The sequence below is a fragment of the Aegilops tauschii genome, chromosome 7 (genome assembly GCF_002575655.3).
Source record: "Aegilops tauschii subsp. strangulata cultivar AL8/78 chromosome 7, Aet v6.0, whole genome shotgun sequence".
NCBI lineage: Eukaryota > Viridiplantae > Streptophyta > Magnoliopsida > Poales > Poaceae > Aegilops > Aegilops tauschii.
The window spans coordinates 573,066,707-573,081,574 of record NC_053041.3 but is presented as its reverse complement, the minus strand read 5'-3'; the positions used below and the strand labels follow the sequence as shown (position 1 = coordinate 573,081,574).

The window sequence follows — 14,868 nt, the reverse complement described above, 5'->3', positions numbered from 1 at the left end:
CGGGCTCCTGGGACGCGACTGGGCCGTTTTTCGGTGCCGGCGCGAAAAAATCGTCTGGGAAGGCCTTTTCTAGGGGCGCGGGTGGAGATGCTCTAACACCGTCTCTCACCGAACTCAGACAATTGCCGTGTACAGTGCACTTGCATGCTGACACTCCCAATCGCCCGCTGATCGGAACTTATCTCAAGTGTATGTAAACACACCGTGTACATCAATGAAATACAGAGATAACTCCCTGATCTAACTCCTGTTACCTGAGATCGGGTAAATCAAACCGTACTAAAACTAAGGTTACAAATCCCCAAATCAAGGGCGCCATTAACCGGCGAACATCGGATTCTTAGCAATCCTAGCAAACGCGCTTAGGACCGTCAGATCCTGATCGAACGCACGAGAGTACTCTGCGCAGCTTGGCAAATTTCCGTCATTTTTCTTTACAACATGACCATTTTCGCTTTAGAGGATGGCAAATCTCCTACAACAGCATGGCAAACTTATCTGTTTTCACATGAGAATTATGACGTTAAATCTTAAAATCTTACATCAATTTTTTAACATTTCAGCAAATCAAACACCCTATGAGAAAATTATTAAAATTAAGGAGCGCATCATTGTTCCTTCTTGCTGCTCCCCATCCTTTGTCTGAAGTAGGCGAACCACAGGTTGCCCACCCACAGCACGCTCACCAGTATCGCGGACCCAATCACCAGGCTCCATGACGCCCACGCCCACGTCGGCACAGCACCGTCACCGGCTCCGGCGGCGTAGAATTTCACCATCCTCACGAACCAGACCGGCCCGAGGACCGCCCTCATGGCCGTGTAAGCCGCGTAGAACGGGAGCGACAGCGCGGCGTGCGCCCTGGCGGCCAGCGGCGAGTCGGCGCGCCGCATGCCGGCCAGCGTCCACAGGTTCTGCGCCAGGCTGGTGGCCTCGGCGAGCACCTCCAGGGCGAGCAACCCGTAGGCGCCGCGACGCACGGCGGCGCGGCAGGTGGCAAAGACGTAGAGCGTGGCGAGGTGGTGCGCCACGAAGAGCACCTCGTGGGGGAGGAAGACGAGGTAGTGGAGGAGGTCGACGGTGAAGTAGGCCGTGCTGAAGTCAAGGACAAGGTCGTCAGCGGGCCCGTTGGGCGCCGCGAGGTCGCCGGCCCCTGGGCTGGACAGCACGGCGCGCAGAGCCAGCAGCATCGCCGGCGTGCCGTGGAAGAGCGAGGTGAGGCAGCTCGACGCGTCCGGCCGCTGCTGCAGGCTCCAGCGCCGGAAGACCACGAAGTAGCCGAGGAGATAGATGGCCCCGAACATCGCAAGGAAAGGCAGGAACATGGAAGACGCCGTCGTGGATGAAGCATCATACTCCATTCCCATTGTTGATCGGTGCAAGCTGAAGCTCGCTGGAGACCAAGATATAATATGATTAACAGCAGCGAATCCAGAAAGAAAATGGAGGGGGGCTCAAAGTTAATGACGAGTAAATTAAATGCCTTCTAGAAGGAAAAAAAAAGCAATTTTTCTCCTAATCCTTTTGTGCAAATAAGCTCAAACTTTACCAGATTGCTACTGGTCATACGCACAGTTTTTTTAGAATTTCTTAAAACCATCAAATTTTGAACCAAAATCAGGATCAGGTGAGCAAAATAGCTGTTATCTCCTAATCATATAGTCGAAATAAGCTTTACAATTTCCCAGATTACTAGTGTAAGCATGTGGTATTTGCTGGATTTTGTTTTGAATGACAATCTATGAACCAAAATTTGGACATTTTCTCAAAATAACTAGAACTAAACTGGGCAAGGCCAACTATGCTACTGGAATCCTGCAAAAAACAATGGTAGGTAGGAGCAACGTTGGGTGGGAGAAAAAATAACCTCTGAACTGGAGCCGATGAGCCGGCGCGCTCCCAGCCTACTCTGCCTTCTGCAGGCCCCGAGCGGCCGAGCCCCTGACGCAGGGCTCCGCGGACGTCCGGTGGGCCCCGCGGCTGGCTCCGGCGGCGTCGGTAGCGCCCTGGCTGTGTGCTCCGTCACGGCGTCGCGGCGTGCCGTCTGCTCTTCGTGGGCGTCCTCGCGGCGTGCTCTCCGTGGACGGCGTCGCGGCCTGCTCCGGCGGCGGCTAGGGTTGCGGTGCGGCTGGTGCTGGGTGGGTGAGGCGTGGAGAACTAGAGATGTGTTGCAGGTAGCACGCTCGAGACCAGCGTTTACAGCGGCTGAGCAGATGGGCCTGCGTTTTCTGGGCTGGGCTGCACTGATGAGTACTAGTGAAAAAAATTGTTCGATTTTGGAGGCCCATCCAAGCCTGCCCCTTGGATTCGCCGTTTTTTTATGGATACAGAGCAGAACCGGAGGGTGTAGGAACGCTGTTGCTTCTTGCTTGCTTGGATGGGTTGTGGGGAGAGAGTAGACTGCGAGTTTGGTTCTGTTCTGTGGTTGGCTTGGCATATTCTTCTTTGTATTGGGCGTAATTAAGCAAGCATATTCTCTGGATGCAGAATAAACAAGCATATTCTCTGCGTTCTCTGGATGCGTAATTAAGCAAGCAAAGACCGCGTCAGAATCAATAAACGGAGTAAATAGTATAAAACTACTACAATTCGGTTAGGGTTCCAGAAACTACCTCGACAAGCAAATCAATCCACCACATGCAACTAGAGGGGGACCTTTTTTTCCCAGTTGCTACTCCACCCTCGATACGCAACTGAAGGCTCGACCCATTTTTAACCTAGTTGCAAGTTCATCCTCGACACGCAACTAGACCCGGCTCATTTTTGTCATAGATGCAGGTCCACCCTCGACACACAACTGTGAGTGGGGGCGACCCTTTTTTGTCTCAGTTGCAACTCCACCCTCGATACACAATTGGGAGGGAGGTGACCCATTTGTGTCCCTAGTTGAAACTTCACCCCGTCATACAATTGGAGGCCCTGTCTTTTTATTCTAGTTGCAAGTGCGTCATCGATACGTAGTTGGGCCCAACCTATTTTATTTTCATTTGCAAGTCCACCATTGACATGCAACTTTGGGCGCAATCAATTTTGTTCCAGTTGCAACTTCACCCCAGGCACCCAAAAATGCAATTGGGGCCCATCTTTTTTTTGTCTCAGTTGCAAGTCCATCCTCGATGCGCAGTTCAGGGTGTGACCAATTTTGTCCTAGTTACAACTCCACCCTCAATCCGTAACTGGGGGCTCAATCCATTTTTTGTCATAGTTGCAAGTCCACCATTGGCACGCGACTAAGACTGACCCATTTGTTTTGTCCCAGATACAAGTCCACCCTCAAGTCACAACTCCATCTCGCAATGAGACTGCAATTAGAGGTGGGAGGAGGGTTATTGGATAGTTGTAACTCCATTTATTAAAAAATGATTTGTCGTTTTTTTCTTTTCTTTTACAAAAAAGCATGAACATTTTCTTAAACTTCCGAACCTTTTAAAAATCATAATGTTTCAAATTTGTGTTTTTAATTTATTTTTAAACTTTTTTATACATGAGTAACAATTTTAAATAATAGTTTTTTAAATACATGTTTCAGAAATACTCTTTCCAGATACATGTTTTACAGTTTTTTCTATACATCTGGAATTTTCTTATACACTTTGAATTTTTTCCCAATACACGATTAACATTTTTTCTAATATATGTTTTGATTTTTTTTCCATTATGTGTTTAACATTTTTTTAAATACACGTTGAACATTTGTTTGAATTGATATGAAACATTTTTATACTAACGAACATTTTTTTAGATTGTATATATTTTAAAAAAAGTCACAAACATATTTATTCTGAATTACGTGGAATTGTTATACGCTGTATAACATTTTTTTTAAAGTTTCACATACATTTTTTTGAAATGTGTGAGCAGTTTTCAAATGTAATGAACTTTTTTGCGGGGAATGTTATCAACATTTGTTTTAAAATTACACTAACAATTTTTTACATAGTGTTGACCTTTCGAATTCGCGGTGAACATTTCGAAAACATGTGGACACTTTTCCAAATGTTACATCAACGTATAAAAATGTAAAGTTTTCATGTACTCTAAATTACACATGAATATACGGTTTATATGAGAAAACAACATTCCTGGGAAGAAAAAGAACGGGCCATGGAACCGAAAAAAGTAAAGAAAACAAAAACAAATGAGGGATTAGCCTACGCGGACGGAACGAAGCTGGTGTACGTAAGCTAACACGTTCGCAGTAGCCCCTGGATAATAAGCTTAAAAAAGTCTCGCAAAAAAAGGCATAAGAAAGAAAAAACAACAAAGAAAGGAAAAAAGCTGATGACATCAACTTAGATGTAACATAGTTATGTAAAAAAAAGTGAAACTATTAATCGGCATTTGATGTGTTAAAGGATTCTCACGGCATGAGAATTGGGTGAGGGTGACAAGGTGTTGCAGCGTTCGCGGCACCAAGGGTGCTTGGACGTGAACGGCGCCTTCCAGCACCTGCACGACCTGCGCCATGGTCGGGCGCTGCAACCCCCCCCCCCCCCCCCCCCCCCCCTCGCCGCCCCACGCTGCTGCCGTGTTGCTTCCCCCTCGTTGAACTGAGACTAAATTCAGAAAGAACACTTATCTGAATTTATAACACTTAACTGATTTTATACAACACTTTACTGAATTGACAATATGGTCCTCAATTTATAACACTTATTAATTGAATTTGTACAACAACACTTAACTGAATTTATACAACAACACTTAAATTCAGAAAGTGTAATTGGCAGTATGCCTGTAGATTAGGACTGCTGTGTTGTTCTCAGTCTCAAGAAGAAACTGAGCTTGAGCACATTGAACTAAAAGACAAGTGTGCAGTATAGGTTGTCAACTTGCGACAGAAGTAGAGCTTGTTCAGTGTACAACCAATTGGTGGCGGGTTCTTGTTTTAATCTTATTGCACTCGAAATGCTCTCGGTTCAGTGTACATCCAAGTCAAATGGTCTTCAGGATAGATTTTGAAAGAGAATCTAGTTTTCAAGGGGAATATTTAGTTAAGACAAATTCAGAGATTATTGGCTTGACGGGAATCTGTTTCTACACAAGGCACCTTGTTTTGTTTCTATAGTTAGATTGGATTCATCAAGCCAGTACCTTGGTTTGTTTCTATAGATACACTCTGTGGGTAAATTGATCAACCATTCCTGTTTATTCCTATATATAGGTGAAGGAAATATGCCCTAGAGGCAATAATAAAGTTATTATTTATTTCCTTATATCATGATAAATGTTTATTATTCATGCTAGAATTGTATTAACCGGAAACATAATACTTTTGGACTACATAGACAAACAGAGTGTCACTACTATGCCTCTACTTGACTAGCTCGTTGATAAAAAATGGTTATGTTTTCTAGCCAAAGACATGGGTTGTCATTTGATTAACGGGATCACATCATTAGGAGAATGATGTGATTGACTTGATCCATTCCGTTAGCTTAGCACTCGATCGTTTAGTATGTTGCTATTGCTTTCTTCAGGACTTATACATGTTCCTATGACTATGAGATTATGCAACTCCCGTTTACCGGAGGAACACTTTGTGTGCTACCAAACGTCACAACGTAACTGGGTGATTATAAAGGTGCTCTACAGGTGTCTCCGAAGGTACTTGTTGGGTTGGCGTATTTCGAGATTAGGATTTGTCACTCCGATTGTCGGAGAGGTATCTCTGGGCCCACTCGGTAATGCACATCACTTAAGCCTTGCAAGCATTGCAACTAATGAGTTAGTTGCGGGATGATGTATTACAGAACGAGTAAAGAGACTTGCTGGTAACGAGATTGAACTAGGTATTGGGATACCGACGATCGAATTTCAGGCAAGTAACATACCGATGACAAAGGGAACAACGTATGTTGTTATGCGGTCTGACCGATAAAGATCTTCGTAGAATATGTGGGAGCCAAAATGAGCATCCAGGTTCCGCTATTGGTTATTGACCGGAGACATGTCTCGGTCATGTCTACATAGTTCTCGAACCTGTAGGGTCCGCACGCTTAAAGTTTCGATGACGGTTATATTATGAATTTTGATGTACCGAAGGTTGTTCGGAGTCCCGGATGTGATCACGGACATGACGAGGAGTCTTGAAATGGTCGAGACATGAAGATTGATATATTGGAAGCCTATATTTGGATATCGGAAGTGTTCCGGATGAAATTGGGATTTTACCGGAGTACCGAGGGGTTACCGGAACCCCCCGGGGGCTTAATGGGCCATAGTGGGCCTTAGTGGAGAAGAGGAGAGGCGGCCAGGGCAGGGCCGCGCGCCCCTCCCCCCTAGTCCGAATAGTACAAGGAGATGGGGGCGGCGCCCCCCGTTTCCTTCCTCTCTCCCTCCTCTTTCCCCCCTTCTCCTAATCCAACAAGGAAGGGAGGGAGTCCTACTCCCGGTGGGAGTAGGACTCCTCCTGGCGCGCCTCCTCCTGGCCGGCCGCACCTCCCCCCTTGCTCCTTTATATACGGGGGCAAGGGGGCACCCCAAAGACACAATAATTGATTTGATCTTTTAGCCGTGTGCGGTGCCCCCTCCACCATAATCCACCTCGATAATACTGTAGCGGTGCTTAGGCGAAGCCCTGCGTCGGTAGAACATCATCATCGTCACCACACCGTCGTGCTGACGAAACTCTCCCTCAACACTCGGCTGGATCGGAGTTCGAGGGACGTCGTCGGGCTGAACGTGTGCTGAACTCGGAGGTGCCGTGCGTTCGGTACTTGATCGGTCGGATTGTGAAGACGTACGACTACATCAACCGCGTTGTGTTAACGCTTCCGCTTTTGGTCTACGAGGGTACGTGGACAACACTCTCCCCTCTCGTTGCTATGCATCACCATGATCTTGCATGTGCGTAGGAATTTTTTTGAAATTACTACGTTCCCCAACAGTGGCATCCGAGCCTGGTTTTATGCATAGATGTCATATGCACGAGTAGAACACAAGTGAGTTGTGGGCGATATAAGTCATACTGCTTACCAGCATGTCATACTTTGGTTCGGCGGTATTGTTGGATGAAGCGGCCCGAACCGACATTACGTGTACGCTTACGCGAGACTGGTTCTACCGACGTGCTTTGCACACAGGTGGCTGGCGGGTGTCAGTTTCTCCAACTTTAGTTGAACCGAGTGTGGCTACGCCCGGTCCTTGCGAAGGTTAAAACAGCACCAACTTGACAAACTATCATTGTGGTTTTGATGCGTAGGTAAGAACGGTTCTTGCTCAGCCCGTAGCAGCCACGTAAAACTTGCAACAACAAAGTAGAGGACGTCTAACTTGTTTTTGCAGGGCATGTTGTGATGTGATATGGTCAAGACATGATGCTAAATTTTATTGTATGAGATGATCATGTTTTGTAACTGAGTTATCGGCAACTGGAAGGAGCCGTATGGTTGTCGCTTTATTGTATGCAATGCAATTGCCCTGTAATGCTTTATTTTATCACTAAGCGGTAGAGATGGTCGTAGAAGCATAAGATTGGCGAGACGACAACGATGCTACGATGGAGATCAAGGTGTCGCGCCGGTGACGATGGTGATCATGACGGTGCTTCGGAGATGGAGATCACAAGCACAAGATGATGATGGCCATATCATATCACTTATATTGATTGCATGTGATGTTTATATTTTATGCATCTTATCTTGCTTTGATTGACGGTAGCATTATAAGATGATCTCTCACTAAATTTCAAGATAAAAGTGTTCTCCCTGAGTATGCACTATTGGCAAAGTTCGTCGTGCCCAGACACCACGTGATGATCGGGTGTGATAAGCTCTACGTCCATCTACAACGGGCGCAAGCCAGTTTTGCACACGCAGAATACTCAGGTTAAACTTGACGAGCCTAGCATATGCAGATATGGCCTCGGAACACTGAGACCGAAAGGTCGAGCGTGAATCATATAGTAGATATGATCAACATAATGATGTTCACCATTGAAAGCTACTCCATTTCACGTGATGATCGGTTATGGTTTAGTTGATTTGGATCACGTGATCACTTAGAGGATTAGAGGGATGTCTATCTAAGTGGGAGTTCTTAAGTAATATGATTAATTGAACTTTAATTTATCATGAACTTAGTACCTGATAGTATCTTGCTTGTCTATGTTGATTGTAGGTAGATGGCCCGTGCTATTGTTCCGTTAAATTTTAATGCGTTCCTTGAGAAAGCAAAGTTGAAAGATGATGGTAGCAATTACACGGATTGGGTCCGTAACTTGAGGATTATCCTCATTACTGCACAAAAGAATTACGTCCTGGAAGCACCGCTAGGTGCCAAACCTGCTGCAGGAGCAACACCAGATGTTATGAACGTCTGGCAGAGCAAAGCTGATGACTACTCGATAGTTCAGTGTGCCATGATTTACGGCTTAGAACCGGGACTTCAACGACGTTTTGAACGTCATGGAGCATATGAGATGTTCCAGGAGTTGAAGTTAATATTTCAAGCAAATGCCCGGATTGAGAGATATGAAGTCTCCAATAAGTTCTACAGCTGCAAGATGGAGGAGAATAGTTCTGTCAGTGAGCATATACTCAAAATGTCTGGGTATAATAATCACTTGATTCAACTGGGAGTTAATCTTCCGGATGATAGTGTCATTGACAGAATTCTTCAATCACTGCCACCAAGCTACAAGAGCTTTGTGATGAACTATAACATGCAAGGGATGGATAAGACAATTCCCAAGCTCTTCGCAATGCTAAAGGCTGCGGAGGTAGAAATCTAGAAGGAGCATCAAGTGTTGATGGTTAATAAGACCACCAGTTTCAAGAAAAAGGGCAAAGGGAAGAAGAAGGGGAACTTCAAGAAGAACAGCAAGCAAGTTGCTGCTCAAGAGAAGAAACCCAAGTCTGGACCTAAGCCTGAGACTGAGTGCTTCTACTGCAAACAGACTGGTCACTGGAAGCGGAACTGCCCCAACTATTTGGCGGATAAGAAGGATGGCAAGGTGAACAAAGGTATATATGATATACATGTTATTGATGTGTACCTTACCAGAGCTCACAGTAGCACCTGGGTATTTGATACTGGTTCTGTTGCTAATATTTGCAACTCAAAACAGGGACTACAGATTAAGCGAACACTGGCCAAGGACGAGGTGACGATGCGCGTGGGAAACGGTTCCAAAGTCGATGTGATCGCCGTCGGCACGCTACCTCTACATCTACCTTCGGGATTAGTATTAGACCTAAATAATTGTTATTTGGTGCCAGCGTTGAGCATGAACATTATATCTGGATCTTGTTTGATGCGAGACGGTTATTCATTTAAATCTGAGAATAATGGTTGTTCTATTTATATGAGTAATATCTTTTTTGGTCATGCACCCTTGAAGAGTGGTCTATTTTTGATGAATCTCGATAGTAGTGATACACATATTCATAATGTTGAAGCCAAAAGATGCAGAGTTGATAATGATAGTGCAACTTATTTGTGGCACTGCCGTTTAGGTCATATTGGTGTAAAGCGCATGAAGAAACTCCATACTGATGGACTTTTAGAATCACTTGATTATGAATCACTTGGTACTTGCGAACCATGCCTCATGGGCAAGATGACTAAAACGCGTTCTCCGGTACTATGGAGAGAGCAACAGTTTTGTTGGAAATCATACATACAGATGTATGTGGTCTGATGAATATTGTGGCTCGTGGCAGATATCGTTATTTTCTCACCTTCACAGATGATTTGAGCAGATATGGGTATATCTACTTAATGAAACATAAGTCTGAAACATTTGAAAAGTTCAAAGAATTTCAGAGTGAAGTTGAAAATCATCGTAACAAGAAAATAAAGTTTCTACGATCAGATCGTGGAGGAGAATATTTGAGTTACGAGTTTGGTCTACATTTGAAACAATGCGGAATAGTTTCGCAACTCACGCCACCCGGAACACCACATCGTAATGGTGTGTCCGAACGTCGTAATCGTACTTTACTAGATATGGTGCGATCTATGATGTCTCTTACTGATTTACCGCTATCGTTTTGGGGTTATGCTTTAGAGACGGCCGCATTCACGTTAAATAGGACACCATCAAAATCCGTTGAGACGACGCCTTATGAACTGTGGTTTGGCAAGAAACCAAAGTTGTCGTTTCTTAAAGTTTGGGACTGCGATGCTTATGTGAAAAAGCTTCAACCTAATAAGCTCGAACCCAAATCGGAGAAATGTGTCTTCATAGGATACCCAAAGGAGACTGTTGGGTACACCTTCTATCACAGATCCGAAGGCAAGACATTCGTTGGTAAGAATGGATCCTTTCTAGAGAAGAAGTTTCTCTCGAAAGAAATGAGTGGGAGGAAAGTAGAACTTGATGAGGTAACCATACCTGCTCCCTTATTGGAAAGTAGTTCATCACAGAAACCGGTTCCTGTGACGTCTATACCAATTAGTGAGGAAGTTAATGATGATGATCATGGAACTTCAGATCAAGTTATTACTGAACCTCGTAGGTCAACCAGAGTAAGATCCGCACCAGAGTGGTACGGTAATCCTGTTCTGGAGGTTATGTTACTAGACCATGACGAACCTACGAACTATGAAGAAGCGATTGATAGAGGCGAGGGTGTCCCGATCTTTCGATGAGATGATAACTATCGATTTGGTGGAGATGACTTTGACGATCCGACTACAAACGTGCACGACGTTGCGCCTTAGCAATCGCTAAACCAATCTCCGGGAGGTTACCGACGATGCCAGAAGCATGATCAGCCTGACCACGAAGGTCTATTCCTGCATGCAATCGAAGAACAAGCAAGAATATGATAAAGCAATCTGAATATTGCGAATATATATGAAGTATTGATAATGGTGGGGATCCGGAAGTGGTCTTGGTCTGGTTTTTGGACACAAACGAAGTACACGAAGTTGCAATGGCTAACTTTTAACTAAACAAATCCCAAGCAAAAAGCTACTAGATGGATCTACTTATATAGGAGCAAGGGGTGGAGGCCAAGGAGGTGGGAGGACGTCCCAAGGCTGCCTAAAACCAACCCTAGGTCATACAAGGCTCATGGGCCCAAGTGGAGGTGATGCAACACCTTTGGACTTGTTGTTTGACTCGGATTCTGCTGCAGTGTCAGATTGTTTCGTCCATATCTCAATGCTCCGGAAGAATTTAAAGGTGAATCCAATTGGGTTGGAAAGAGGAAGAAATCTACTTTCCAACAAAAAAAGAATCACCCAATTCGGAGTCCGTATGAAAAAGTTGTTGGCGTCTTGAGTCAGGTATGTCTGTGCAGTCCGAATCTTAATCTAGAACGTGAGAGACTTGGACTCTTATCTTCTCTTGGCCCAAAAGTGACGTGAGAGGACTTTTTGAACAGAAACTAAACTTCTCCTTTTCCCCTATCTTCATATGTGGATTGTACAAATGTCCCATACACCTGCAATTAGACAAAACACAAAAGTGTGTGAAGTATTTTTGTTCTGGATAACATAAATAGATTATTGAATAGTTTGCACTAGAAATCACCTGACAAATATGCATGTGTGCAATATTTTTGGTCGTATCCAAGGTAGTCATGTCCTCATCATCCTCTCCTTCTTGAAAATAAAGCCGTCCTCGGCGTTGCTTAATCTGAAATGTGGCTAACAAAAGAGACAAGGTGTACATGTTGTATATGTATATGTCATCCATTTTTACTTCCTATGGATTTTGCATATATGACACATGTATACATGAGTAACTTTCATAGTTAATAAAATATAAAGCCAAAATATTATCACAAGAAGTAAAAGGCATGAAAGTATTGCAACTCAGTTTGCACATATAAGTGAAGCTCTTATTCATATGAAAAGATTGACAACATTCATCATTAAACCATCCCAACATTGGTGAATAAACCTTACTTGCATCAAATTTACATGCTACAACATGCTTAAATAAGCAAACATGCAATAAGTCATTTAACACAGAATCATCACCAAGATTAGAGGTCATATCAAAATGATTAAACATTGGTTCTTTTGCATCAACAGTTAATTCATTGGGTGCACTAAAAATTGTTGGTATTTCAATTGTTTGATCACATGACGCATTCATGACAGTAACATGATTCTCTAAAATAGGTGATGCGCTCAAATCAACAGGCAACTCAACACATGATGTATTCAAGTTAACTAGGCATGCATCATTCTCATGTGAAGTTATATCATCAATACCTTTACAGTTACCTTGTCGCAAAGATGTAGCTGATGTAGGTACGGATGATGGCAATGCACCATACTCTTGAGATGATGTCGCGCTCACAATCTGAGGTGTGGCTGCTCTAGTAGGTGCAACGATGGAGGAACCAAGCGGTGGTGGTGAGCATGAACTAGAATAGTAGTTGTTGTAGTCACCCAATGCATCCTCCTGTAACTGTCTCTCAAAGGTACAAGCACGAACATACATACCAGTAATGCAACGAGGAATATGCTGAAATCGTGCCTGAATATCATGGTTCAAACCACCAAAAAATCTATTCATTGTATCATCCTCAGATTCTTCTATGTCACAATGATGCATATAAGATCTGAACTCTTGGTAGTAAGCATGAACAGAGTTGTTGCCTTGTTTAAATTTTTCAAATTTGCGAAGCAATTCACGACGATAGTAAGGAGGGAAAAATTGTTGTCTCATTACATCTTTAAAATCTTTCCAAGTTGTGGGTTGGTTATCAATGTTTTTATTACAATGCACACTCCACCAAACAGAAGCAAAACCAGTAAATGCTCTAGTGGCAGCTCGTACTCGCTCAAGTTCAGAAAAGTCATGGTGACTAAAAACTTGTTCTACTTCAAGCTCCCAAGCTAGATAAATACCAGGATTAAATCTACCCTCAAATGACGGTAAAGAGATAACCTGGCCATGTGCTTGTGTGTGTTGTCCCAACTCTCGTGATGGTGATGATGTGTCCGTCGTCCAAGAACTTCTATCTCCGGAACCTGTCATGATTAGTAGAAACAAGAAACAAAATTCGAGAATAATGTTTCGATGAACTACTAGGATGTGGTTGTAAAGTGCTCACAGTAAAGCAAATATCAATATCTTACAAGTTCTTACCATGCAGCAGGTGGTGACAGGCAACCAGCGGTGTCAAATAACTCCGAAGATTGTGTAAAGCGATTGCCAGGAGAACGTACGTATACACGGTGTAGAAATATGTGGAGCAGGGTTGGCTATATATGGTAGCAAAATATTAGCAATAATCAATTCAAAGACGCAATGTTGAATAAACGCTCAACGACGGTACTGTGCTGGTCCTAGGCTAGACCGGAACTAGAGACACGAGCCTAGAACACTAATAAGGTCACGACGTAGCACAACTAGCATCAATAAAGGATATGAAGTAGCTCTGGACAGCAAGATATAAGTGAAGATCACAATACAGTAAAGATAATGATGTGAAACCACAGCAAGTAGGATATATCAACAACTTTCTCCTCAACTTTTCTCGGGAAAAGTTTGTGCTAATTTTCTAATAATTTTTCTCAAAATGGCACTGACTCAAGCTTTCAAACGCAAAAAGAATCACTCAATTCCGAATTGATATGAGGAGTCAAAAAAAATTCTAAAACTAGCTTGAAAAACCGGAATAAGCTGTGTTTGCGAACTTTGGAGGGCAAAAAGACCTATTTAGAAGCCGATTTTGAGGTGCCAAAAATTGAACTAGCCTCTGCAACTATTTAGATGCGGCTCGTCACTAGCTTTTATTTGAGTACTCACGGAGCCAAAACGGACTTCGTATGAGGAAGTTATGTCTGTTTTACTGAACAGTGCGCAAAACAGATTTCAATCCGAATTCAACTACGAGATTGAGTCTAGATAGATTCGAATTTTGTTTTTTTTCTTCTCTTTTTTTTCCTCACACTTTTTTTCTTTTTCTTTCTCTCTTTTTTTTCTCTGACTTTTTTTACCTTTCTCTCTCTTTTTTTCTCTGTCTTTTTTTTCTCTCTCTATTTCCAAGACAAACTAGATAAGATGCAGATTGGATCAATCGAAGATGTGAACGACCTCAACTATGATTGTGACAATGAACTATGGGTAGCACGTGGTGGAAATTGATGGATGGTGTGGTGGACAGCGGAAGGGATAATGATGCAGCGGCGACGTGACTAATGTGAACAGAACTCGAAACTCTAAACGAACTAGACACTAAGACCAGCAATTCGACACGACGATGCAACCGATAATTCAATAATGCAAACAATGAAAAGAAAATTGCAAAGGCTCAGACTGGCTTGGACAAAAGGATGAATAGATCTAACTTTTTGTGGCTTTTTCTTGGACAATAGGTAAAAAAATAAATCTAATCTAGGGGAAACTGGAAATTCTCACCGAGCAACCTGAAAACTGATACCACTTGATAGAGGCGAGGGTGTCCCAATCTTTTGATGAGATGATAACTATCGATTTGGTGGAGATGACTTTGATGATCCGACTACAAACGTGCACGACGTTGCGCCTTAGCAATCGCTAAACCAATCTCTGGGATGTTACCGACGATGCCGGAAGCATGATCAGCCTGACCACGAAGGTCTATTCCTGCATGCAATCGAAGAACAAGCAAGAATATGATAAAGCAATCTGAATATTGCGAATATATATGAAGTATTGATAATGGTGGGGATCTGGAAGTGGTCTTGGTCTGGTTTTTGGACACAAACGAAGTACACGAAGTTGCAATGGCTAACTTTTAACTAAACAAATCCCAAGCAAAAAGCTACTAGATGGATCTACTTATATAGGAGCAAGGGGTGGAGGCCAAGGAGGTGGGAGGACGTCCCAAGGCTGCCTAAAACCAACCCTAGGTCGTACAAGGCTCATGGGCCCAAGTGGAGGTGATGCAACACCTTTGGACTTGTTGTTTGACT

General features: G+C 43.5%; 1 protein-coding gene across 1 annotated transcript; it reads right to left on the bottom strand.

The window, feature by feature from the left end:
- Window positions 1-427: 427 nt before the first annotated feature.
- LOC109760695 (TLC domain-containing protein At5g14285) lies at window positions 428-2,185 on the bottom strand. Its single transcript, XM_020319504.4, has 2 exons — window positions 1,868-2,185; window positions 428-1,393 (listed from the first exon to the last, which is right to left on the bottom strand). Exon 2 carries the CDS (start codon window positions 1,365-1,367, stop codon window positions 609-611), a length of 759 nt encoding a protein of 252 aa, XP_020175093.1. The 5' UTR covers window positions 1,368-1,393; window positions 1,868-2,185; the 3' UTR covers window positions 428-608.
- Between the last annotated feature and the right edge of the window lie 12,683 nt (window positions 2,186-14,868).

Coding starts and splice junctions, on each gene's coding strand:
- LOC109760695 (XM_020319504.4), bottom strand. CDS start 1,367: ATGGGAATGGAGTATGATGCTTCATCCACGACGGCGTCTTCCATGTTC.